General features: G+C 38.4%; 3 protein-coding genes across 3 annotated transcripts; 1 reads left to right on the plus strand and 2 right to left on the minus strand.

The window, feature by feature from the left end:
- The first annotated feature begins 685 nt into the window (after positions 1–685).
- Positions 686–3,344, plus strand: LOC121762027 (CWF19-like protein 2 homolog). The gene is made up of 5 exons (XM_042157767.1): positions 686–910; positions 1,733–1,834; positions 2,037–2,178; positions 2,262–2,308; positions 2,925–3,344. The coding sequence occupies exons 1-5, from the start codon at positions 824–826 to the stop codon at positions 3,138–3,140; spliced, it is 594 nt and encodes a 197-aa protein (XP_042013701.1). The 5' UTR covers positions 686–823; the 3' UTR covers positions 3,141–3,344.
- A 986-nt stretch (positions 3,345–4,330) lies between these two features.
- LOC121774683 ((+)-neomenthol dehydrogenase-like) lies at positions 4,331–5,473 on the minus strand. The gene is made up of 3 exons (XM_042171546.1): positions 5,406–5,473; positions 4,883–5,141; positions 4,331–4,513 (listed from the first exon to the last, which is right to left on the minus strand). The coding sequence occupies exons 1-3, from the start codon at positions 5,471–5,473 to the stop codon at positions 4,331–4,333; spliced, it is 510 nt and encodes a 169-aa protein (XP_042027480.1).
- Positions 5,474–21,648: 16,175 nt separating this feature from the next.
- LOC121790104 (cysteine synthase-like) lies at positions 21,649–25,076 on the minus strand. The gene is made up of 10 exons (XM_042188392.1): positions 24,761–25,076; positions 24,316–24,425; positions 24,114–24,171; positions 23,710–23,973; positions 23,336–23,473; positions 23,171–23,222; positions 23,006–23,085; positions 22,713–22,772; positions 22,484–22,564; positions 21,649–22,075 (listed from the first exon to the last, which is right to left on the minus strand). The coding sequence occupies exons 1-10, from the start codon at positions 24,998–25,000 to the stop codon at positions 21,983–21,985; spliced, it is 1,176 nt and encodes a 391-aa protein (XP_042044326.1). The 5' UTR covers positions 25,001–25,076; the 3' UTR covers positions 21,649–21,982.
- Between the last annotated feature and the right edge of the window lie 1,575 nt (positions 25,077–26,651).

Genomic DNA, 26,651 nt, shown 5'->3' on the forward strand with positions numbered 1-26,651 from the left:
AAGGGTTGATCCCAAGGTAAGAGAACTACGTGGGCTTTGATTCCTCAATAAAATTGTGGATACGTAGGCAACTCAACTTAAATTTGAAAAGTTTAACTTTGAAAGTTTAAGTTGATCTCAAGCCCTTTTCAATTTTTCTTTTTTCCCCCCATTTCATTTTTTTTTTAATTTACCTTCCGAGTCCGACGAGGCGACGACACTTGTAAATTATATTACATTGTTGTATGTTGTTGTATTGTATACTTATGTATTGTAAATTGTAATGTATCGTTGTCCGTTACAACTCAAAATCAATAAAATTTATTTCATTTTCTCCTTATTCGTCTTATTTGTGCTTGAATTATGCATTGTCTTGTTCCGATTTGTTGTATAAAGCCAAATTTCAAATTTAAAAAAAAAAAAAAAATAATTGAACCGGCGAAACCGCCGGTTCAAAAACCGGAACCGCCAAAACTGCCGGAAAACCGGCGGTTCCGAACCGGAACCGGAACCGCCCGGTTTTCGAACCGGAACCGGAACCGCCCGGTTTTCGAACCGGAACCGGAACCGTGAAATAGCCTCACGGTCCGGTTCCGGTTCCGCTTCCGCCAAAACCGGAACCGGCGGTTCCGAACCGGAACCGCCGGTTTTCGAACCGTGGGCAAGTCTACTTCTACCTCACAAGCGCGGCACAAACAACAAAACCACCATTGTCATCGTCAATAATTCTCCATAAATTCATGGAATAAAGTAAATTTTCGGATTCTTTGTTTGTTCATAATTCTCATTTACAAATTCTTCTCTAGAATTATACGATTAAATTGTAGAATTTACTGTAACAAAAATGGGAAAAAATCAAGCGTACAAAGCGATGCAAATATCTCGGCTTGGCTCGAGCTCCGCTGCGCCAGACGAGGTTGAAGATGGCATGGTTCGTACCCTTCCATAGCCTATACTGTAGAGCTTATTCTGGCTTTTTCAAATTAGATGTTTAATTTGATGAAGTTAGTTGATGGAGATTGCTCCACTTCATGATAATTAGTGACATAATTACCTAACCAATTGAATTGTGCTATAAAATGAATTGATTAAATTGACATTGGAGGATTTGTGATGAAAATGTGTAGTCTTAAACTTGTTGGTGAAAAAGAGTGTTGGAGAACTGATATCAGCTGAACAAATGTTACTGAATTGGGGCTTATTTTGGGGAGATTGTTAGAATTTTAAAATCATGGAGCTATTAGCCTATGAGCAATGCTCTTGATATGTTTGAGGTTTTGTTGAAGAGAAAATTAGGGTAAATCTGATTCCGATTAGTTCAGTTTTCTTTATCTTTTGGTAATTCTCCGTGAGTTTTAATGGTTAAAATCCATCTGTGTGATAAGCTTGAATGCTTGATTGAGTTGAAAGCGAAGAAAACACCACACACTAGCTACTTAGTATTGGTAATGAGCTTAGTTGACATGATTGGAGTTGAATTCTATAAGTATCAAATTGTCGAATGTGCAATTTATTCTCGAAACCAAGGGGCTAATTGACTTCATATTGCCAGTGCTATGCTATTTTTGAGGCTGCTGATTCTTCAGTTTAACACGTACGGACATTCCAAAGAAAATTTTACTTTTGTAATGTTAGAGTACCTCGGTAGACTGGCTTGACATATCTATGGGTTGAGATATTTGCTATTCTTCATTTTGCTGCTGCTACTTCAATGCATTTTTGTCTGTATATTTTCTGATGAGGACTGTCGCAGGTGGATGGTTCATTTCATTCACCAGAATGGCATGCTGCTCGTTTGGCAAGTCTCAAAACTTCTCATACAATTACGTGGGAGGAGTACAAAAAGAAGCAAAAGGTGATTTATGGGATTGGTTCTCTTAGGCTTGCGTTTCTTGTGTCTTCATAATCCCAATCCTCCTTGTGCCGAACATCTTCTGGCTCAATGCTTCCTTGCAAATTCTCAGTTAGTCGACCATGTTCTGTATTTTTACTTGGTTTAAGCTTTTAATGTGGCTTGTTAGCTTAAATATGTAAGAGTCTAACGGTGTATTTCCTAGGAGGAAGAAATGAGAAGGGGCGAGTTGGAAGCGGATAAAGACAAGATGATGAGAGAGTATAGGGCTCAGCTAGATGCTGAAAGATCACTTAAACTTGCACAAGGGAAAAATCACTCCAGCAGCAAATCCAAACGCAAAAGGGGTAATTGTTAGAGTGACTAGTGTTTTTTTTTGGCCCATAAATAAAACTACTAGCTTCTTATGTTATCGGAACTGTTTTCACAGATAAGAAAGACAGAGACTCAAAGAAACATAGCAGCAAGAAGCGAAAGGTGCATACCACACTTCCAATTTAGATGGTTTACTCTTTATGATTCTCAATGATGTTTCTGTGGCTTATAATTGTTATGAAACTAATGCACAATAACTTATAACAATTACAGATGGGTAAAACGAAGTGTAGAATTGATTTTTCCCAATTTCTTGTGCAGAATAAGTTCTCTAGCTAGTCTTTAATTTTTATCACCCTCTCTTTTTCATGAATGCACGAATCTTTTCCTGAACTGTTCTGCATATTGGAAGTCTTCATCTTATTTTAGTTGAGGAAGTTATACGAAATTACTAAATTTTGTTTATAAATTAAATATATAGGACAGGGGCCCGTACAATTCTACTACTCTTCGAACTACTCATTCCGCTTCCTAGGCCTAGACTTAGAGCAACAATATGCTTTTCCAACTGAATTGCATCATAATTATCCTTCTCTCGACACCCTTTTTGTTTAGGTTCGTTCTGCACTTTAGACACTGCCATTTCAATTGTCCTCTCAACGTTTCTGAAGGCCTGATTTCATCACAGTAATATGAACGATAACTTTTTTTGAAATATTGTGTACTGCTTCATTGTGGATGCCAATTCTAATTGAGTACACATTTCACTCAATTTCAGCGTTTGAAGAGATCTTCAGATTCTAGCTGTAGCTCCTCGTCTGAAATATCTAGCAGTGATGATGACGAGAGAGAGTCAAAGCGATCAAAGTCGAGGTCGAGGCGGAGCAAGAAAGAGAAAAACCGGCGCTCAAGATCAAAGCACTCGAGCAGTGAAAATGAAGAAGTTGAAGGCCCTTTGCCTCTTTCCAGATTCTTCGGGAGCGTGAAAAGTTGATCTCTGCTCAATAGCTACGTCTCGATATTTCCGTGTAAGATACGCTCTTCCCTTCACTTATTAAATCTATAAGTTGAATCTGATCAAGTTTTGCGACATGCCTCTTTTATATGGACAATCGTATGCAAACTTATAGAACATTGTAATATTCCATTGTTTTGTGGATATTGAGCCATTGAAAGAAAATTAAAATTTTAACTGGAATTTTTTATGCTGAGCACATGTTGTCTTTACTTGTCCCTCATAAATTAATTAGGATCATCCAATTAATAAATTATGTAAATTAAAAATTAAAGTAATACTCCCTCCGTCTGCAAAATGTTGTCTGCATTTGACTTGGCACGAGTTTTAGGAAAGGTGAAAAAAATGAGAGGAAATGTGGGTTCCACATTTATAATTAGTTTTATAATAGAATGTGAGTGTAATAGGTTAGTGAAAAGTGGACTCCATTTATCAAAAATGGAAAAAAGCAAAGTAGTCAATATTTCGTGGACGGACTGAAATGACAAAAGTGGATAATATTTCACTGACAGAGGGAGTAATCCATAACTCATACGAAACATGATTTACTAGGTCGATTAAAATTATTGATTAATAACAAGACTAAGTTGAGAATAAATTTGATCACTTCACTAAATACTTCTCTCTCTGTCCTACAAGAATATGCACTCTTTCATTTTTATTTCGTTCAACAAGAATATACACTTTCCAATTTTGAAAACTATTTTCTCTTTAATAAGGTGAGATTCATTCTCCACTAACAATACTTTAATTACTTTTTCTCTCTACATCTCTCTTACTTTATCAGTTTTGCATTAGAACTCATGCCGTACCCAAAGTGCATATTCTTTGGGGACGGAGGAGTAGTATTTGAGATAATTAACCTTGTCACCCATTAATTAACATTTCGCAACATGGAAATACACAAGTAACAAACCAAATTGACAATTTGACACCTTGAATTAAAACTCCATGTAGTACTATTAAATATCCATCAAAATTTTGAATGACCCTATAACAAAAAACTTCCCAGTGGGCAGCTCCTCCGGCGGGAGCAAGGCTAGACTAGCGCCGATCACTGCCACGGTGTCGGCCGTGTGCAAGCCATTGCCGCCGGTCATAAAGGTCCGAGTGAAGCTGGGGCAGAAACAATTCACACTAATTAGGTCTTTCCCTTTTAACGTCTAGCTCTAGCCAATTAAGAGCCAATTTTGAAACTGCATAGTCAGTCCAAATTTGAGGCCATCCCCATTGCTTTTCCATGTCCCATTTTTCACATCTTCTAGAAATAAATTGATCATTCCATCTAATTGCGATTCCAATAGATTTTCTTCATCGAGAAGGATTGCTTTTAATTTGGGATTCTTCAGCTTCTGCAGGGGAAACAAATAATCGTTTTATTATTTTGTTGTTGATGCAACAAATAGTGAAAATTTAAAACCCAACGCTATTGAAATAAGATTGGTCGATTTGAAAATTTTATTTAATCAACTTAGATTTTTTTTGTGATTGTCTAAAACTTTGGTCATCCAAAAACTTTAAATAAATGTCATATTGAAGTTAGTAGTGTGGTTGTGTTGTTGGTCTTAACTAAGAAGTCCATGGATTAAGCCTCAGAGCATTTTTCTTTCTTTTAACCATTCTTTCTTTATTTTTTTATCAATTTATATTACTTTTTATTACCAAATCAAACCATTAATAATATTTTTTTTACTAAAAACATAACCTAATTAAAAACTCACCAGGATATCCACAACACCAAAAGCATGTTGAAACCATGCCACAAAATCATGGATAGAATTTTGGTCAGAAATATCAAGCCTACAAAAGTGAACGAGAAGGCCTTCATTCTTCAATAATTCAACGACTGCAAGGCCGCGGCCATGGTCTATGGCCGTCAGAACAACCGTAAGCCCTAGCTCCGCCAGCTGCCTAACTAGGGAAAATCCGATGCCCTTGTTTGCTCCAGTCACTATCGCCACCGTCTCCTTCGACCACCACCTGCAAATATATAAATAGTAGTATAATACTAACACTATAAAACAAAAAATTCGTTAAAGAAATTTTTTATGTAATTAATGACGCTAATTTGTGTTTCTAAATATACTATCAATGCTTCAAAAAATGTCCTAAAAAATCTTTTCCTAGATGAATGTAAAATATTTTTTTTCTAAATTTGTTTGTATCATATTTGGATCGAGTTTTATTTAAATTTAGTATGCAATATATGTGGTGAAATGTGATTCGAAATTGAAAGTGACGTACCTTGATATAGGAATAGGATGGAAAAGAGGAGCAACAAAAATGGTGTTTGCGTCCTCTTTAGTTGACATTTTTCAAGACTATTGAGATGATAGATAGTTCTATACAAAAATTTCAATGTTTTCACATGTACATAGGGTTTTGATCCATGCAAAACCATTCTTAATACAAAAATGCAGAACCAAACATACAAAAGTCATTTTTAGGTCATTGTAAGCTTATTTTTACGTCATTATAGTAAGGATGACATGAAATGATCTTAACATGACCTCAAACCCAAAGTTTATAATATGACCTAAAACTGCTTTACAATGACCCTCCGTGTTTTTGTTTAATTATTGACCATTGGATTGTCAAATCTCATGGTCAGGATTTGGTCTGGATTTTGTATTGAGATCAAGTTTTGTATTGATCATTTTCATATATATATATATATATATATATATATATATATATATATATATAACAAATTTTCATTTAATGCAACATGTTGCTGGCATTATAACAATATATAATTATTAGTATTTGAATAAATATAAATAGGAAGCGTAGTACTCCTCTACAAATTTATTGAGGTAGTAAAAGTTAGGTTCGTGTGTTGAATATTAAATGGTCCACCACATGTAGTAATTTCTTTAATCTCTGCACAATTCAAAAATAACTTTGAATTTCACTGAATGAATGTTGAGTTATGTAAATAGTCTGATATTTTCTTAAATTAATGTGAAAAAAAATTGTGATTCTTCAAAGTGTGTTGGATATAAAAAAAAGTGTGGTCCTCACTCTCAGAAAAATAAATTAGCTACGTAATGCTTCAATATATAATAACATAATCTTTTCGGTATCATGTTTTATTCATGGGCGTAACCTTAATAAAAATAATTCTCCATTCGTCATATAAAAATAATGAATGTTGGTTAGTGAAAAATATGACTCCTCATATAAAAATTAGTTGGTTAGTGATAAAAATTTTCAAAATTAAAATTACATTTTTTATGCGACAATAGAAAATGATAAAAAATAATTTATTTATGTGGAACGAGATAATATACATTAATATGGGGAATGATCAATTGCTAACTCACTATCTAGTTGCTAACTACAACTAATTTAAGACCATAGGATTTTAGAAATCTAGTGGTCTAAAATTTGTTATGTGTAATTTTCATTTTTATTAATTAAATCAAAAAAGATATAAAAACTATCAAATTAGGGTTTTTGGATGAAAATGTCAATATAGTGTTTTGAAAATATCAATACAGTGCTTTGAGAATGTCAACATATTTCTTATGTCAACACATTGTTTTAAGAATGACATTCTACATATATTATATTGACATATTTTATATACTATGTTGACATTTGTTTACGAAAAAAAATGAAAATTTATGATTTGTTTTTTCAAATTTTGACATTGGAACATATGCAATTGAGATCTCGTTAGAATCCTTATGAAATTATCTTTAATTTGATATATGTTGTGCGAAAAATAATTTAGATCGAGAAAGTTATATGCGTTTTAAAATTATGTGATATTTTTCAAAAGTTAGTTACAACTAATTTGTTGTAAATTGACCTTAATACATTTATTGACGTTTTTTGTTGATCATATTGACATTTCTGGGCTGATGCTCTAGGCCGTTGATTTAAATATCTAAGGGCTATTATTTAATTGTAGTTAACAATTAAGTATTCAGTTAGCAATATAACACTCCACATAAAAATATAATTAGTTAATGACGTGCCACATTAAATATTACAAAAAAGTTAATGTTTGATTATTAGAACTACTTAGATTAGGGAACAGTCAATTGCTAGGTCCACGAGGGAACGAGGTCCATGAGGGATCAAGGATAGATAGAATTACATAGACGTTAGCTAAAATTGAAAGGATACCTTTTAGTTTATGCTAAATGAGATGATACATTACTGATTACTATATTGGTAATTTGTTCTCTCCCATTAATACACCAATGACTTTTTTTCCGTACAATTAAAGATTCAATTCTTTTTATCTCTTCATTCAATATTTATACTCACATTTTCTCTTTTAAATTAAAAACATTAATTCATAATTCCTAAAATTACATGTCAGCTAAGCTAAGAAATATACCATCTTACTAAAATTATTAGCGTACTAAATACATTATAACTATTTAGTAATCATTTTTGCATACTTTTTGTATCATCAGCAATATTATCATCTTTATCCATTAAAAATATCATTATATCTTTAAAAAACTTAACGTTTTATATTTTGACAAATGATAATTTAGTTATGATGATAAATGATCATCTATGATATATACAATGATATAGGAAACATGAAGAATGAAATAACTTTCGAAACTGAGAGAAAGTGAATACTATTTGGGGTGTTTGGTTTGCAAGATTGTATCCCGAGAATAAATATGAATGTGTTTGGTTCATAATATTCAATCCCACAACCCAATCCATGATGAATAATCATCGGATAATTAATCATAGAACCCCATATGACTAAAATAATCTCACAACTCAATCCTATATTATATCTTGGTACTATTTTATCTACGAAACCGAACACCACCTTTGTGTACAATCGCGAATATATCAATTTTAAGAACCACAATATCATTTTTCACTGCTCAGGATGTTTTTTTTGTTAAAAACATAATACTATTATCATCATGCAAAAACAATATCATTATCTTATCTTATAATATCATTATTCATAATTTAATATAATGCCATGCAATTATAATTTCATTAATATCGTCATAATATTACTTTAAATTTGATGTGTAATTTATAAAAAAAGTTATGTGAAATTTAAAATTTTATGCTCCATTTGTCCCTATTTGTCCCTCGAAAGTATAAATTCTTACCAAGGGTTTTTAATGCACAATTGGTAAAAATATAGAGATAGAAATAAAAAGAAGATTGAAATAAGGGGAGGTGGAGGTGAAAATCCTTTGACACGCTGCTGCTAAGCTGCATAGGCGAAGGTGGACGTCGCATTGCAAGGTGGGAAAGATTAATTAAATGTGCCATTATTAATTTAGAATTAATAATAAAATCTCAATTGCATAACTCAACTTATTAATTTGATTAGTATTTATGGTATGCGTCTTTGCGATAATCACATTTAATATTGATAAATAAGTATAACTAAATTAATTTAATATTAATATACTCCCTTCATCTACCAAATGCTATTCGCATTTGATTCAACGCGGATTTTAAAAAATGTGAAGAAAAGAAAATCAATATTTTTTTATAGAATATGAGTCTCACTTTTATATAAGTTTTATAACAGAAGATTATGGGTGTAATTAGATAATAAGTTTGATTTTATTCATTGAGCATAATTTGTTTTTATTGCATGCTACTATTTGATTTTAAGCTTATCTGGTTAGCTATAGTAGTTAGAGACTATTTAGTGTTGGGTAGACAACGCTTAATATGTGTTGTCCGTGTTATTATGTTTAAGTAAGCGGCGTCCAATATGTTTAGCCTGTGTTATATTATGTGTGGGTAAGCAGTGCACATAATTAGTAGTATTGTTGGAAGATCTTCAGAATATCATGCACAATCAAGGTGGAGATTATATGGAATCAAGGAAGAAGATTAGAGGAAATCAATCACACACAATTAGGGAGATATTATACACGGCTTACCATACTTATGAATTACCTTGTATAGCTCTTCCTAGGTCTATATTAACAGTGTACAAATTCAGTGTGAATAATATACGAGAATTATCCCCAATATAGAAACTCTACATGGCATCCGAGCAGGTTAGGCTCAGGAAATCATCATCATAGCCCAGAAAATTATACCTCTCTCGACCAAAAAAGGCGAGAAGAATAACCAGCCGAAATAACAGAAGACAAACCAGAGATCATCGAACCCGTGGCCGAGAAAATCAGATCAAGCAAGAGTGTTACCGTAGCCTTCAAACTGAACGGCTCAAACTATTCATTGTGGGCACGTTTAATGAAGGTGTCCATAGGCGGCCGAGGAGTCTACCGCCATATATCCGGTGTCCCACCTCCACCACAGCCGGGGGAGAAAGGGTATACCGATTGGGAGGAGATAGACTTGATAGTCTTCTCCTGGATTATCGACAATATGGAAACCAACATCATCGCCGACTTCGCGCATCACCAAACGGTGAAAGCACTATGGGATACACTTGCCGTAACTTTTGCAAGTTCGGCAGATTCGTATCTCATATACGACCTGCGAGAAAAGGCGAGCAGATTTATACAATGAGAATCAACATTGGAAGCCTACTGGAGCAGACTCCATGGATTGTGGATCGACATTGATCGATGCCCACACAAAACAGTGAATTGCTGTGATAAAGGGATCGCACAGTACCGAGACATCAAGGCCGAGTTGTGGTTATTCAAATTTCTTACCGGATTAAACGAGAAATACGACTGGATCCGACGCGAGATCCTCAAAGAGGATCCCTACCCCTCAGCCGACGTAGCGTATGGGTGGGTGAAACGGGAGGCGGCTCGACTCAAGATCATGTCGCCGGCATCCGATTCGACCTCCATCACCGTCGGGAATGAGATATCATCGGAGCTCGCGAGTACCGTCCATCACAACCACAGAACATAAGACAACCACCGATGCAACGCAACGCCGCCAACCGCCGGGGAAACAACAGACCAGCAAATCCAAACTCTGGTGCTCCCATTGTGGAATGCACAAGCACACAAAGGAAACATGCTTCCAATTAGTGGGATATCCAGAGTGGTGGGAGGAAGAGAATGCCGGAAAGGCGAAGGTCGCCATCGGAACAAACAGTGGAGGTCGGAACCAGACAGAAGGAGGCCGAGAGGCATCAGCCTTTCAAGAAAAGAAATCGGATACCGGAGGTCTCCTAACCGACGGCGGCGGACGCAGCGAGAACGGCGGTGGTGGAGGGAAATCAGCCGAGGCGATGATCGCCTCGTTCAGGCTGGACGGCGGAGAGAATGGAGGTAAAGGGTTAGGGTTTGCAAGCCCTAACCCTATTAACCCTGATTTTGCTATTAAGTCCCAATTGTTTAACAAATACGAAAAACACCCCCATTCTGGAAATTATACTAGTATTCACCCCCAGCCTGTTAGTAATTGCATAAGTGACCCCATTATCTGCAAAAATTCCTTTGCACCCCTAGAAACTCTCTCACATGCTTTTGAAGCCCGGGATGGTGATATTAGTAATGAGACGGGATGGATTTTTGATTGTGGGGCAACCGACACTATGTCATACGACAGGAATGATTTTTTGGAAATCCATAAGACGCTTAAATCACATATTAAGACTGCGAATGGAGGGGTAACACCAGTGGAAGGGGCGGGAACTATAGAAATTTTTCCTAATGTTCATATTCCCAATTGCCTCTATGTGCCTAAATTGTCTCAAAAGTTGATGTCAATAAGTCATGTGACTAAGGATTTAAATTGTTCACTCCTAATGCATCCAAACTTCTGTATGTTACAGGATATCCGGGCGGGGAAGATTATTGGACGTGGCACTGAGCGTCGTGGGCTCTACTTTGTGGATGAGATCGCTCGACGAGATGGTGCGGCGATGCTTGCTCACGGGTCCACTAATCAAGATACTTGGCTCTGGCACCGTCGGATGGGACATACCTCTCCGGGTTATTTGAAATCCTTATTTCCTAAACTTTTTATTCCCAAAAACTTCTCTTGTGAAGCATACGTTTTGGCCAAGCGCCACCGAAACTCGTTTAAACCTAATGATACTCGTGTTGAGACTATTTTTTCTCTGGTTCATTCTGATGTGTGGGGCCCAGCGCCTGTAAGAACTAGTTTTGGTTTTAAATACTGTGTGATATTTGTTGATGATTGCAGTAGAACTATGTGGGTTTATTTTATGAAACACAAATCTGAAGTATATGATAAATTCGTGTTGTTTTATAAAATGGTTCAAACTCAATTTCAGACATCTGTCAAAATCCTTCGTTCTGATAATGGGGGGGGGGGGATTTTAAACACTTCCATGACAAAACTTTTTGAAGAAAATGGGTTAGTACACCAAACTTCTTGTTCCCACACACCAGAACAAAACGGGGTGGCAGAACGAAAAAACCGCATCATCCTCGAAATGACCCGAGCCCTCCTATTTGACTCAAAAGTACCACCATCTTTTTGGCCTGAAGCCGTAGCCACATCAATTTACCTCCTCAACGGACTTCCCACTAAAATCCTAAACCGAAAAACTCCTCTCGATCACCTTTCCACTTTAACCAAAATTCCCTCTGCCCTATCCTTACCACCTAAAACCTTTGGCTGTTCTGTTTATGTCCATGTTCCCAAGCATGAAAGAAAAAAGTTTTCACCATGTGCAATTAAGTGTGTCTTCATGGGGTATGGGATCAACCTGAAAGGCTATAGATGTTATGACCCCAAAACCAAACGAATGATTACCACCATGAACTGTAACTTTCTCGAAACCGAATTCTACTACCACCTTGGGACTCAGGGGGAGAGTGTGAGACAGGGGGAGACCCGAGAAAATGACTCCTTTCGGTGGTATGTGCCAAGTAATTTCAATTCGGATCCAACAGAGCAAGCTGGCACTGTTCCTGAGCCGATCCCGTCTGCAGAGACGACCCTGACAACGCTTCCGCCGCATTCCTCTGATCCAACGGTAACGGAATCGGAGGTAATATCTAGTCCGAATCGTGAAAATTCAGATACTATTCCTGACTCACTTAGTACAGAAGAAGAAGAGGAAGAAGATACCACTATTGATTAGGATACAGGGCATTATGTGCTTTCTCCAAGAAGTACGAGAGGAATTCCACCCAAGAAATACTCCCCGGAACCTAGAGAGAGGAAAAGTAGGTACTCAGTGGCCAACTTTGCCGAAGCCAACATATCCAAAATGGCACGGGCATTCCATGCAGCACTGTGTGAAGAAGATATTCCTAGAACCTTTGAAGAAGCCTTCAGAATCAAGTACTGGAGGGAAGCCATGTTAGTCGAAATGAAAGCACTGAAATGAAATGGCACATGGGAAGTAAGCCCCTTGCCAGATGGGAAACATACAGTGGGCTGCAGATGGGTCTTCACAATCAAACGGAGACCAGACGGGAGTATTGAACGATACAAGGCGCGGTTAGTGGCAAAAGGATATACACAGACTCAGGGAGTGGATTATTCTGAAACATTCTCCCCCGTTGCAAAGATGAACACAGTAAGAGTGCTGCTCTTGGTTGCAGCAAACAAAGACTGGCCACTCCATCAGTATGACGTCACCAATGCTTTCCTTCATGGGGAGTTGAAGGATCCCATTTATATGGAAGCTCCGCCTGGCTTCACAGAGGAATTTGGACAAGACAAGGTATGCAAGTTAAGGAAGACTCTATATGGGTTGAAGCAGTCCCCGAGGGCCTGGTTCGGGAGATTCACAGAAGTAATGAAACGATACGACTACAGGCAGAGTAACTCAGATCACACCTTATTCATCAAACGGAGAGGAGAAAAGGTCACTTGTCTTATAATTTACGTGGATGATATGATTATTACATGGGATGATACAGAGGAAATAAACGATATCAAGGGACATTTGGCTGCAGAATTTGAAATGAAGAATCTAGGAGACCTCAAATATTTCCTTGGGATCGAAGTTCTTAGATCCGGAAAAGGAATCTTCATTAGTCAACGGAAATATGTTCTTGACCTCTTGACGAAAATGGGGATGCTAGAGTGCAAACCGGGAGATACTCCCATGGTGCAGAATCACGGCCTTCAAATAATCAAAGGAGCAGCGTCAACTGACCGAGGAAGGTACCAACGGCTGGTGGGAAAGCTCATCTACCTATCCCACACTCGACCCGATATTGCATACGCAGTTGGGGTGCTTAGTCAGTTTATGCATAACCCACATGAGGAACACTGGGAGGCAGCCCTTAGAGTGGTACGCTACCTGAAAGGAACGGCCGGACATGGAGTACTGTTCTGGAAGAATGGACATCTTGACATCCATGGATACACAGATGCAGACTGGGCTGGAAACCCAGTTGATAGACGATTAACAGGAGGATACTTCACATTCGTGGGTGGAAATTTAGTCACTTGGAGGAGCAAGAAGCAGAAAGTGGTGGCTCTATCAAGTGCAGAAGCTGAATTCCGAGGTATCAAGAGTGGACTCACGGAGATTCTGTGGCTCAGAAGGGTAATGAAGGAACTAAACCTCGAATCACAAAAAACATGCAAGTTACTCTGTGACAACAAGGCAGCAATTAGTATTTCAGAGAATCCGGTGCAACACGATAGAAGCAAACACGTCGAGATTGATCGACATTTCATAGAGGAGAACCTTGAAGAGAAGATAGTAGAAATCCCATATGTGAAGTCCGAAGACCAATTGACAGACATCTTGACCAAAGCCGTATCAGCCAAGTTTTTTCAAGGAATATTGAGCAAGTTAAACTTCGGAAATCTCGTCGCTTAACTTGAGGGGGAGTGTTGGAAGATCTTCAGAATATCCTGCACAATCAAGGTGGAGATTATATGGAATCAAGGAAGAAGATTAGAGGAAATCAATCACACACAATTAGGGAGATATTATACACGGCTTACCATACTTATGAATTACCTTGTATAGCTCTTCCTAGGTCTATATTAACAGTGTACAAATTCAGTGTGAATAATATACGAGAATTATCCCCAATATACAAACTCTACAAGTATCACATTTTATCCCCACAAAATATAAGTCTTGTTTTCTAAAAAAGCATTGTCCATCATAATTGTTTGATGCTCCTATCCTTTTTTACCACAAATTTTACGCCAAAGTATTTATTCTAAATCCACAAGGCCTAGGCTCATTCATAGATCCATGGTTGGCATCGTGTTATGGAGTTGATTGACTTAATATTTAGAGACGCTAAAGCGACCTAACTAGTCTATGGATGCATATAAATTAGATTAATAAACCAAGAGTTGCAAAATAGTTGTTGCAATTGACTTGGAGGCCCACCTTGTGATATCATTATAATGATCAACCAAAGTAGGGACAACAATAATATAGAATTGAATCTTGGACCACTAAAAGTTTTATTTCCTCTGTCCCACTAAATTTAGTCAAAACTTTTGGGCACAGAGATTAAGATATTGTGTTAAAAAGTAGGTGAGAAGAAAAAATTAGGAAAGATAAAGAGAGAATAAAGTAGGTGATGGAATAAATTAAAAGTGATTGGATGTTTTATTTTTTGTCAAAAAAGGAAATGATTCAACTTAGTAGGGATGGAGGGAGTATTTGATACAAATTCGTATTTTAAGTTTTGGGGCAAAATATATGTTAAAAATTAGTGGGAGCTAATCAATATAATAAACCTGTGTTTGATTAGTGATACAAATGTGATCTTTATATGCTTTTTCTAATGTGATTTTCATTTATTTTTTCGTTCAGATAAAATGTCAAACTTAGCTTATAAATGTTTGATGGAAACAAACAAGTTGACTGGATCAAATTTCACGGATTGGATCCACAGTTTGCGTTTGGTGCAAAGGCATAACAAGGGTGATTATGTCTTGGAAAAACCAATCTGTGTCATCCCCGCCAAGGAATCTCTAGAATTTGCTACATTTAAAATTGAATCTCATGAGAAATATATAGATAATGCATATGATGCTCAGAGTGTCATGTTGTCATCTATGAGTTTGGAACTCCAATGACAACCTGAACACATGCTTCCCTATAAAATGCTTAAACACTTGAGAGTTTTCATGATTCACAACTCAAACTATAGAGTATGAGATACTCTACTATCTCTTCAAGTGCAAGCTGCATGATGGAGGAAAAGTTTCTTAGCACATGCTGAAAATGTTAGGTTTGATTGAGAGGCTGACATCAATTGGAACGGTACTTCCAGCAAATGTCTCAATAAATCTAATTCTGCAGATTTTCATTATGAATTTTCACATGAACAACACGAGGGTTGACCTGCCAGAATTGCACCAAATGCTTAAGACTTATGAGTCTTTGTTAAGGGATCAATTTCCTCAACCAAGCAAGAACGATAAGAAGGCGTCGCGGGGACGTTCTACCCCGACGATCAACAGATTGAGCAAATAAAATTGACGGAAATTAAAGAAGATAAAACTAGACAGAGTTGTTATTTCATAAAGAGCAAAAGAGAAATAACAAGGCGTTTTTATACTAAGGCCATCCGCAATGGGGCGGACGATGGCACGCCCGATGGCGCGCATCATCCGCGCCCGCCATCGTCCGCCCCATTGCGGGTGCGTGACATAGGCCGCGGACGATCGTCGCGCCCTATACTAAGGGCGCGGAGTATAGCGCGGACGATGCCCATCGTCCGCCCCATTGCGGCCTACGCGGACGATGGCCGCGGACGATAGGCCATCGTCCGCGCCATCGTCCGACCCACTGTAGGCTACGCGGACGATCGACGCAGATGATGGCACGCGGTTTCATTTTTTTATAAATAGAGTTCATTTGTAATTCCATTTCACGATTTTACTTTCGAAACTTATTACATTTACATAATTACTACGAAATGGATTCAAGTCCCAATAGTCCTATGTTTAGCGGAGAGGCGCGTTGGCCGGGTACAAAACTCGGCGAATATCGTTCGTTTGACGCCGACAACCAGTACGATCCCGATTTCAGTACGGAATTGTACGGGTTGTCTGACATGGAGCCGTCTCCAAACCGACCAAGTGCTCCCTCCAGCCGTGACACCGCAGCGGCCAATTCTGAAATCGCCGCGACCGCTTCCGCCCCAGCCAAAAAGAAGCGGAACCGGCAGCGGGCGCAGAAGTTGCCGCCTCCCAGAAATTGCGATGAGTACGCCCCCGGCCGTACTAACTACACCGACGACGAAACCCACATTTTGGCCCGGTGTTGGGTAGATATATCGGAAGACCCAATTTTCGCGAACAACCAGAGGCAGGTCGAGTACTGGGAGCGCATCGCCGGCCTCTACAATGAGGCCAAGCCGCCGACCGCGTACAAGCGCAAACGTGAGCAACTCCGCAAGCACTGGGATCAAGTGAAGAAGCAAGTGAACTTGTACGCGGCGGAGTTCGAGAAGTTCAAGCGGGCACAGGGGAGCGGCGAGAGCTTGAGCGACGTGCACGCTAAAGCGCTGTTGTCGTACCGGTCGATGTACGACGACTTCAAGCACGAGGCCATCTGGGCGCTCTTGAGAGACAAGCAGAAGTTCCAAGGTAGAATTCTGCACACTGGTGCGCCGAAGAGGACGAAGACCACCGAAGCTGGTGATTACACGAGCAGCGGCAGCGGCAATCACCCGGTTGACCTCAACCGGACGTACGTGGATGAAGGGAGTTCCGGCACACCGGTGTCCTCCCGGCGTCCTCCCGGAGTCAAGGCTGCGAAGGCCAAGGGGAAGGCGGCTGCGACCTCATCCTCGACCGCTGCAAACCCATCTCCGTTCCCGGAAACGCTCCCGACCCAGACGGCCACTGCGTTTGAGTCGTTGGCAACAGCGTCGATGGCGAGGACGTTATTGCAGATGCACAAGGCCCTCAAGAAGTGTACCGACCCGGACGAAGCCGAATATCTCCGGGCGTTAATCGATGAGCTACGTCGGAAGTTGGGAATTGCACCGACTTAGTTGTTTTTTTTTGTAAGTTGAATGGTGTAACTTTTTTTTATTAATGCGTCACCATTTGTTATTTACTCGTTACTTGTTATTTGAAAACATTTAAATTAATTAAACAAAACAATAAAATGATGATGTGGCGCGCCTTAGGGCGCCCCACTGCAGGTGGGGGGGAAAGAGGATAAAACTGATGACGTGGCGCGCCATAGGGTGCACCTTAGGGCGCACCTTAGGGCGCCCCACTGCTGATGCCCTAAGGATCATAGGGTTGATTCGACCTACGATTCGGGAAGAAATCAATAAAGAAAACCCAAAAAGAAGCTTATAATTACGCTCGACCCAAAAATAATATTTTAATTAAATAAAATCTTGCTGAAAATTAATAAAACATCCAGAAAGGCAATCTTGATATTAAACATAATCCCCTAGGAAATCTGGCCTCTTCCTTGCACGTGGAGGTCGGGATTCCCTCTCCTTCATTGTCTATTTCGGAACCTCCGGCTCTACAATCTCGAACGCGTCCTCCATCAGCTCTTCTACCTCTCGGGGCTCCTCCACCTCTGCCACCGTTGGGGATCTCGTATCAGTCTTCAATTGCTAAAGGCAAATATGTACTCATGAGGAGCTCTTCTAAAATGTTTTCAAAATGGAAGAATAAGCGACCAAAGAAGAAGAATGCATCTAAGGATGTTGTTCTAAAGCCTAAAGGTGGATGGGTTAAGAAGAAGCCTGCATTATTAAAAGATGAATGTCTTTTCTGTCACGAGAAGGGGCATTAAAAGAGAGATATTTAAAACTCAAGGCATTAGGTGCAATGAGGGGCATGTAATTTATTTTGATGGTACAAGCACCCTCCCATTTCCAGCATGTTTTCATTGTTAGGAATAGTAATCATTGCATGCATTGTCCTTTTGTATTTGGTCAACATGGTTTATGTTAAACATATGCGTGCACACACATAAGAGTTAGGTAGGTTAAGTAACTTTATTGTCTCATTACATAAGAAGTTTTTTTTTCTTGTGTGTTAGAGCATCGGCATGTCGAACATCGAAAGAGCTTTTGGGGTCCTTTAAGCCCGATTCAATATTGTGAAGACCCCGTCTCGCCTGTGGCACGTTAAGAATATCGCCGACATCATGTATACGTGTATTATCTTGCACAACATAATTATAGCTGACGAAGGGCCGAGGGCGGCTAACTTTTACGACGAGGATGAAGCCGGAAGCTCAACCACGAGGTCTCCCCTACGCCGAGGTGTGCATACGACGGTGGGCGAGAGGATTGAAACATGACACACAATGCGCGATACCAGAACCCACATTAAACTACAAGAAAACCTAATCAAACACATTTTAATGAAATTCGGCCACGAGTTGTGGGTTTTTTAATTTTATGAATTTAATTAAGTAATTTTTAATTTTTAGGATTTTAAATATGTAATTTTTTATTTTTTAGTAATTTATAATGGTATCGGATATTTTTAATGCATTTTAATATTGTGGAAATATTTTTAGTAATTGAAGTATTTAAATTGAATAATGGAATGGTGGGACCCATGAGCATGCTCTTGCGGAAGAGCATGAATATGAGTACTGTGCTCTTGGAGAAGAGCAGTGGGTAAAAAATTAATAAAAATGAGTCCGGGCCAACATTCATGCTCTTGCCGTGGATGCTGATTTACTTTCTATGAAACCATTCCGAGTACTATTCAAACTTTCCGATTTATATAACTTGTCAAAGTGGTTTATCTGTTTACCTTTTAGGGCACCCGCAACGCTGTGCCGTTGCGGTTCCTATGCCGTTCCGGCGGAACGGTTCCGCGGCGGCACGCGTTGCGGGATGCGTTCCGTCGCCGTTCCGTGCCGTCGCCATTCCTATGCCGTGCCGCGTTCCGTTCCGGAGGAACGCGGAACGGAACGTTCCGCCACACGCCGAGGCGACGTGGCGGCCTCCCATTCGACGCGTGAAGCCCACTCGCTGCCCCGCGAGTGGGCTTCGTCCGGTGACGCAATAATTAATTTTTTTTTAATTAGAATTTAATTAAAAAAAAAAAATTTGCAACGGTAATGAGACCGTTTTTTTATATCCGTTTTTTATTTTTTTTTAATTTTTATTTTATTTATTTACTCTATAAATACTCATATTTCATACTCATTTCAATCACAAACACACATCTATTCCTCTCTATTTCCACCCCAATTTCATCTCAAATCAACTCTATTTTCCTTCTCCCAAATTTAATCAAAGTAATGGATCCTTATGAACAAATGCGTCAAATATTGGAACAATCACTTGAAGAAGATCGACGACGGGAGGCGGAAGAAGCTGCGCCGCCCCAACGACGCTCCCGTACGTACATTCATCGTAACCGGGAGGAAGCCGCCGCAAGGTTAGTACGCGACTACTTCTGCGATAACCCGGTTTGGGGAGATACGTACTTCCGTCGCCGTTTCGGCATGGGGAAACCGCTATTTCTCCACATCGCGAATACTTTGGCAGCCCGGGAAGAGTTCTTCCAGGAAGGGTTCGACGCGGTCGGCTGTCCCAGCCACACGACGCTGCAGAAATGTACTGCAGCAATCCGCCAGCTTGCGACGGGACAAACGGCCGACATGTTCAACGAATATCTCCACATCGGAGACAGCACTGGGCGAATGTGCTTGCTCAAATTCTGCAAAGGCGTTCGGGCAGCCTTCAGCGACGAATTTCTCCGGAGCCAAGCACAGCCGATTGTCAGTTCCTGCTCGACCTTCACGAAACAGTGCACGGATTCCCCGGGATGCTCGGCAGCGTCGATTGCATGCACTGGCAATGGAAGAGTTGCCCGGTGGCGTGGAAGGGGTCCTACACGAGCGGCCACAAAGGCACCCACCCAACCGTTATACTCGAGGCCGTTGCCGACTACCGACTTTGGATCTGGCACGCGTACTTTGGGGTCCCCGGGTCGAACAACGACGTAAACGTGCTCCACCAGTCCGACCTCTTGACCGAAGTTTTGGATGGTAAAGCGCCGGCCATCAACTTCGTCGCCAACAATCGGCTTTATAAAATGGGGTACTATCTTGCCGATGGCATCTACCCGAAGTGGCCTACCTTCGTGAAGACGTGCAGTGGGTCTGCGAACCCAAAGCAGGCTCTTTTTGCGCAGAAGCAGGAGGCTGCTCGCAAGGATGTGGAGAGGGCGTTCGGGGTTCTCCAAGCGCGCTTCAACATCATCAAAGCCCCGGCTCGTACGTGGTTCATGGAAAACATGGTCGACATCATGTATACGTGCATAATCTTGCACAACATGATTGTCCAAGACGAAGGACCCGAGGCGGGAAATTGGTTCGACGACGAATCCCCCGGAAGCTCAACCGCAAGTAGTCCGCCTCGAAGTGGAGCGCATCCGTCTATACAAGAACGGTTATCTATTCGTGCAAGGACACGCGACTCTAGTGCCCACACCCAACTCCAACAGGATCTAATTGAGCACATTTGGGCAAATTTTGGCGGATGAAATTATTAAAATTGTGTACTTTTAATTTTTTAGGATTTTTTATTGTGTGCTTTTTATTTTTTTAGGATTTTAATTGTGTGCTTTTTATTTTTTTAAGTTTAAGTTGTAATTTTTTTTATTGTTGTGTGTTTTTTAATAAAGTGTGTTTGTTTTTTAATAAAGTGTGTTTATTTAATTGAATTGGGTTGGAAATAAAAAAAATGAAATTGAATGAATAGTAATTTAAGGAACGGTTAAGGAACGGTTAAGGAACGGAGGGTTGCAGGTTCCGTTCCTTAGTTAAGGAATGGAGTAAAAAAGTACAGTGGGGCCCTCAAATAGTGGTTTAAGGAACGGTATAGGAATGGTATAGGAACAGCGTTGTGGATGGCCTTAACTTGTCAAGTGTTTGATCTAGATTCAGACACCTTTTTCCTTACTTTTGTGACATCATTTTAGTCAGATCTAGCTTTTTATGGGTTAGATCATGTCCATTTTTGTCTTAATTGAGCTTGGGCACTTGAACAAGTTTTGGGCACACAATTTCATGGATCAGATCATGAAGACAAGTTCTTGTTCTAGCAAGTGGTTAGCTCAACTTTTCTTTGTTATGTACTCTCTCCGTCCCGCACTACTTGCACTTATTTCCTTTTTGGGCGTCCAAAGTTATTTACACTCTTTCCATTTTTAGTAACAATTTATACCTACAGCCGTAATTGTTGACTTTGTCTATTACTCATTCCTTAATCTCTGTGCCCAAAAGGAAAGGTGCGAATAATGCGGGACGGAGGGAGTATTGTTTTCAATCTGATTGATCATTTATTGTTGGATGAGTTAAAAGTTGGTATACATGATTTATGATGTGCTAGCCATCTCTTTGATACAATTGAGAAAAAAATACACAAATTTGATTTAGTCAAAATTTGTTGCCCTGTTTTGGTATGTATGGGGAATCATCAAATTGAACCAATTAGAAAATTCGAGTATGTGGGATTATTTTACCCATAATCTTGGCTTCTTGTTAAAGTTCCTTTCAAAATTTCTTCCAATTTAGAGAATGGGAACATTATTTTAAACAGTTGAGATTCTGATCACTCATTTTTTTTTTACAATATTAATATAAGTAATGCTCCAGCCGTATGAAATTTTGTTGGTATTCTTTGTCAAAAATTACAGAACTATATTAATTAAAATATTTAAGACTGTGTGATGGAATCTGGACTCATAGGCATTTACAATCCTCCAGGTGTGCTGTTGCATACATAGGCATTTCTTACTATTTTGGATAAATCTCCTTTTTATTTCTTGTTACAAAACACGTACAACATCCCATTTATTTAGGATGTAAAAAAAACCCATCAAATATTAACACAAATTTACTGCATTCAGTTGCAGCGATGAAGAAATAACCTGACCTGCTCACTTGGAAGACATGCAGCAAATCAAAATCTTGTATGACTTGTTGCGAGTGAAGAGAATGCTGCAGATGAGATTCATTCTTCGGGCTGCATCGTCAAGCACTCTTCCCGTATGGACTCGAAAAGAACAGTGGACAAGTACCTCTCCCCGAAGCTGGGAAACACAACCTGCAAGTGTATCACAGTCGTGTTAGAGAACATAGAACCTCAACACCAACACCAAGCTAACGCATTTGATTGGTGAAATTATTCAAAAATCGGCTCAGATTGTGAAAACCACTTCCTAACAAGCTTTATCAAGTATGCTACGGCCCGACTTAGCATGGTTGTAATAACGAATAAAAACAGAACATACATTGTCTAGTATATTTACGCAAGTGTCTGAAATCGTTGATTTCTCAAAAGTGAAAATCAGAAATAAGAATCCAATTTCTGTTACAAGTTAATTGAGTTGAAATTGGTACTGTCTTGTTTCTGCTAAATGATGATATATAAGTGCATACATGAACCTTGCATTTTTCCAATTGTGTTTATGAAATCTACAATTTATCACCATCTTGCCCAAAACCGACATACCGTGATAAGTTTGCCAGCATTTTCAGGTCTCGTTGCAACCCTTATAGCTGCAGCAGCTGCTGCTCCAGAAGAAATACCTACCTGGTTAAAATCAAATATTACAACTTAGAATAAATGCTTCAATATGAAAACTCGTAGTCTAAACAGTAGTCTTGTGATTTCACTTCTAGTGATTCACCACCATTTAAACAAAGTTAAAGTTATGCTGATGTAACAAGCAAACACCAACCAATAGTCCTTCTTGAAGAGCCAGTTGCTTTGCAATTTCTACTGCCTCATCGCTCGATATCTAGCAAAGGCAAAAGGAGTCGATTAACAAAAGATGAGGAATATTTAATTTTAAACTAGTACAGTACAAATTAATTTACAAAATGAGATTTGATTCATCAATGTTTTAAGTCATATGGACTGCTTATTATGCTTATGCATCTTAGAGCAACGGAAAAAACGGCTACTTCGTATCCATATATCATGCACACATGCAGTAGGAGCTACGGAAAATAGTAGGGGTAAGAAGCAAACAGCTATAACTTCATCGACGACTTCTAGATCTAAATTCTTTGGGATAAAACCAGCTCCAATCCCTTGAATTTTGTGAGGACCTGCAGTTTCGAATTGCAGATTTAGAGAAAGGACTACCATAACCTTGTGAACCGACAAAGCTAAGTATGGAGACTATAAGCTTACCAGGGTTGCCACCAGTTAGTATATTACTTTCTGTTGGTTCCAAGCCAATAACCTAATTCAGCAGGGCAAGCAATTTATTGATGCCATCGAGAATTAAAACAATGCAGAGTAAACAATATCTCCAAGAATATACCATTTTATAGGAAAAAAGGGAAAATAAGCTACCTTGACATTTGGATTGAGTTTTTTAAGGTAACGGCCAGTGCCCGAAATAGTTCCACCGGTGCCAATGCCTGCAACAAGTATGTCCACCTTGCCTTTTGTATCTTCCCATATCTCTGGGCCAGTGGTTTCATAGTGAATCTGACAAAAAAGTATACACGGCCTCTCTAAATGATGTAATGCAGTCGTTTTTTTTAACAAGCACCGGCTTAAGTAGAGCAAAAGGCGGTGTTCCAAAACTCAGAAGGAGAAACATATGGTACAATGAAAGAAGTTAAAGAAGCATCTATGAGATAGTTGAACTTGAACCCATGAATTCCAACAAACTGAATGAACGAAATACTAACAAAAGAAAAGTAAGAAGGTTAAGAAGAAACCTGGGGGTTTGCAGGGTTATCGAACTGTCCAAGCATATAGGCATTAGGGGTGCTATTCAATATCTCTTCAGCTTTCTGAAGAGCTCCATTCACGCCTTTGGCTGCATCAGTTAAAACAAGCTTAGCTCCAAAAGCTTTCAAGAGAACCTTCCTCTCAAGACTCATGGACGTCGGCATTGTCAAGATGAGCTTGTATCCTTTAGAGGCAGCTATAAAAGCAAGGCCAATTCCAGTATTTCCACTTGTAGCTTCAACCAGAACACTCTAGAATACAGTCGAGTTCCCATATAAGAAAAAAGTATACAAGGGTAACTTGAAAAGTGCTCAGGAAAGAAAGAAGCAATGTGACAAAACCAATCAAAAAGAACAAATCAAGCAGTGGGAAAATATGATCCACATTATACCTTTCCCGGAGTTATAAGGCCTCTTTTCTCTGCATCAGCTATCATACTGTATCCTATCCTGGAAGCAAGACACCACTAGAGATGTTCATGTGTATACAGCGACCTACTCTCAAACAAGAGATTCCTAAATAAATGTGTTGGTTCCATAACCTCAAGCTTTGCAGAAATACAAAATTTGAATGTGAAGAGTGAAATTGCTGACCTATCCTTGACACTGCAACACGGCTCCATAACCTCAAGCTTTGCCGAAACATTTGCGACACAACCTTTTACAATGTTGTTTAGGTAAACCATTGGTGTCTTCCCAATAAGCTGTAGAGAGAGAGCATAAGCATGAAACAAAGTGAACATACACAATTGGGGAAAATAAGACATTGAACTTCAACATCATCCAAGTATTGCTCCAAACAAAAATAAGAATTAACAACAGTCAAATCCAACTGTTTGAGCCTATATTTCTGGCATTAAATTACAGAAATACTAAGAATTAATTAGCACGGACATAATTGAGGAGTGAAAAATGACTGTCACAGTTGCAATCATAAGATCTCAATTTCAGGCAATAATCAATATTCTCCAGCTTTAAATACACTGGATTAAATTTAAAAAGGCAATAATCCTTTTTAACAGAGAGATGAAATTGAAACCTGGCTAACGTCTTCAGCAATGTTGAGGCCTTCAGTCGCCGCCTTCGGGTCGACCGACACGGCTTTACACACAATTCCACCATTGCTGCTCTTACTGCCGTAGCCGATTCGAACAGCATTTTTACTAGCTAGCGTTCTAGCTCCGAGAGATCGCCTTGCGGCGGAGAATTTCAGCGAGCAGAACTCCGACCTGTCGGCGGCATACAGAGAAGTCAACGGAATTTTGGCCAACGTAGCCATTGTTTCGCCCACTGTGTGTGATTTTGTGTGAGAAGACTGTGTGTATACTACGTGTGATTGTGTGGTATGTATTTGTAACGTGTAGGTGTGTGTGTGTGTGTGTATGTATGTATTTTTGGGAAAAGATATTTAGACACCAACACTTGTTGGGATTTTATGAAATTTTAAATTGTTTGGATGTAAATATTGTTTAAGTGGATATAGATTGTGGTAGTCTGGAGAGTCTATATAGGTGAGTTAGATTAATTCATTCATGTTAATTCCAAAGTATGCATGCCAAAATAAGGAATTAAAATGAATTCTGCTGTTAAATAATTTATTAGACTCAACTTTAAATTTGATAATTTACATTTCTATAAAAGAATTTTTTGGTTATACACATTAAAAGTATGTTACATTTTGGTATCAAACAATATGTTTTTGTCTAGAATTAATATTTCAGTAAAACTTAACGGTCAAATATTTTTGGCCAAATTAATAATTTAATAATGAATCTAATTAACCAGATTAATGTAATTAATTAAATGTTAAGATTTATAAGATATTTTTTTACCTATAATAAAATTTAATTAAATTAAAATTTATAAAATATTTTATAAAAATTAGTTAAAATTAAAATTAATTAAAAAATTTACCTATAATAAAAATTAAATTTGTGAATACTTTATAAATTTTAATTTCAATATAACTTTTATTATAGTAGATAAAATAATATATATAAATTTAATATTTTTTATTATATGTATTATAGTTAAAAATATTTTGTATTATAGTTAAAAAATATTTTACAAATTTTAATATTAATTTAATTAGATTAACTTGATTAATTAAATTCATATTAAAACACTAATTTTGTCAAAATAATTCTGGACCAAATTATATGGGCCAATCCCTCTTGGTTAAATTTTGGGCCGATGGTTTTTGAGAAAAAATGGAGAGAAAGATTCTTTTTGGAGCTTAATGCTTTTAATCAATTTGTGCCTATTTCATTAATGAAATTTTGAGGTGGGATTTATTATTATTTTTTATTTAATCACGATATGATGAGGATGTTTTGGGCAAAAGAATGCATGAGCATGTAATTACGTGATGATGTGATGTTATTTTCATGTTGAAATTCGAGAATAAATGATGTGATGACATAAAGAAGTTGAATGTGAGCATGATTGGCATGATGATCTAAACACGTGTATTATGTGAAAACAATATCGTGATAGTATGAATATGTGGAATATGACAATATAATTTAAGCACGTGTTGTATGTACGAACATGATATTGGTATGGTATGAGTATGTGAGATATGAGCAAGATTGGCATGATGACCTAAGTATGTGTTATGTGTGTGTAAGTGATATGACAAAAGCATGTGAGCATAGGATGATGGAGTGTTTTACATAAAGGATGAAGGTTGATGAGTTGTTTTGAGCATGTTGAATTTTTTTGAGAAAAAAAAGCAACTTTAAAAAAAAATTGTTGTTTCAAACGTATATGTGAAGTGCATGAGTGTTTTGTTTGGAATACAAATGTGTTATGAGTTTTGAAAGATTTGCATGGTTTGATATGTAAAAGAGAAAAATGGAAAAATGATTTTGTGGTTGATGTTTTGTAATATTAATGGCTAGTTGTTCTAGTGGAGTTTGATTGAGGAA

Source organism: Salvia splendens, chromosome 2, assembly GCF_004379255.2.
Source record: "Salvia splendens isolate huo1 chromosome 2, SspV2, whole genome shotgun sequence".
Taxonomy (NCBI): Eukaryota; Viridiplantae; Streptophyta; class Magnoliopsida; order Lamiales; family Lamiaceae; genus Salvia; species Salvia splendens.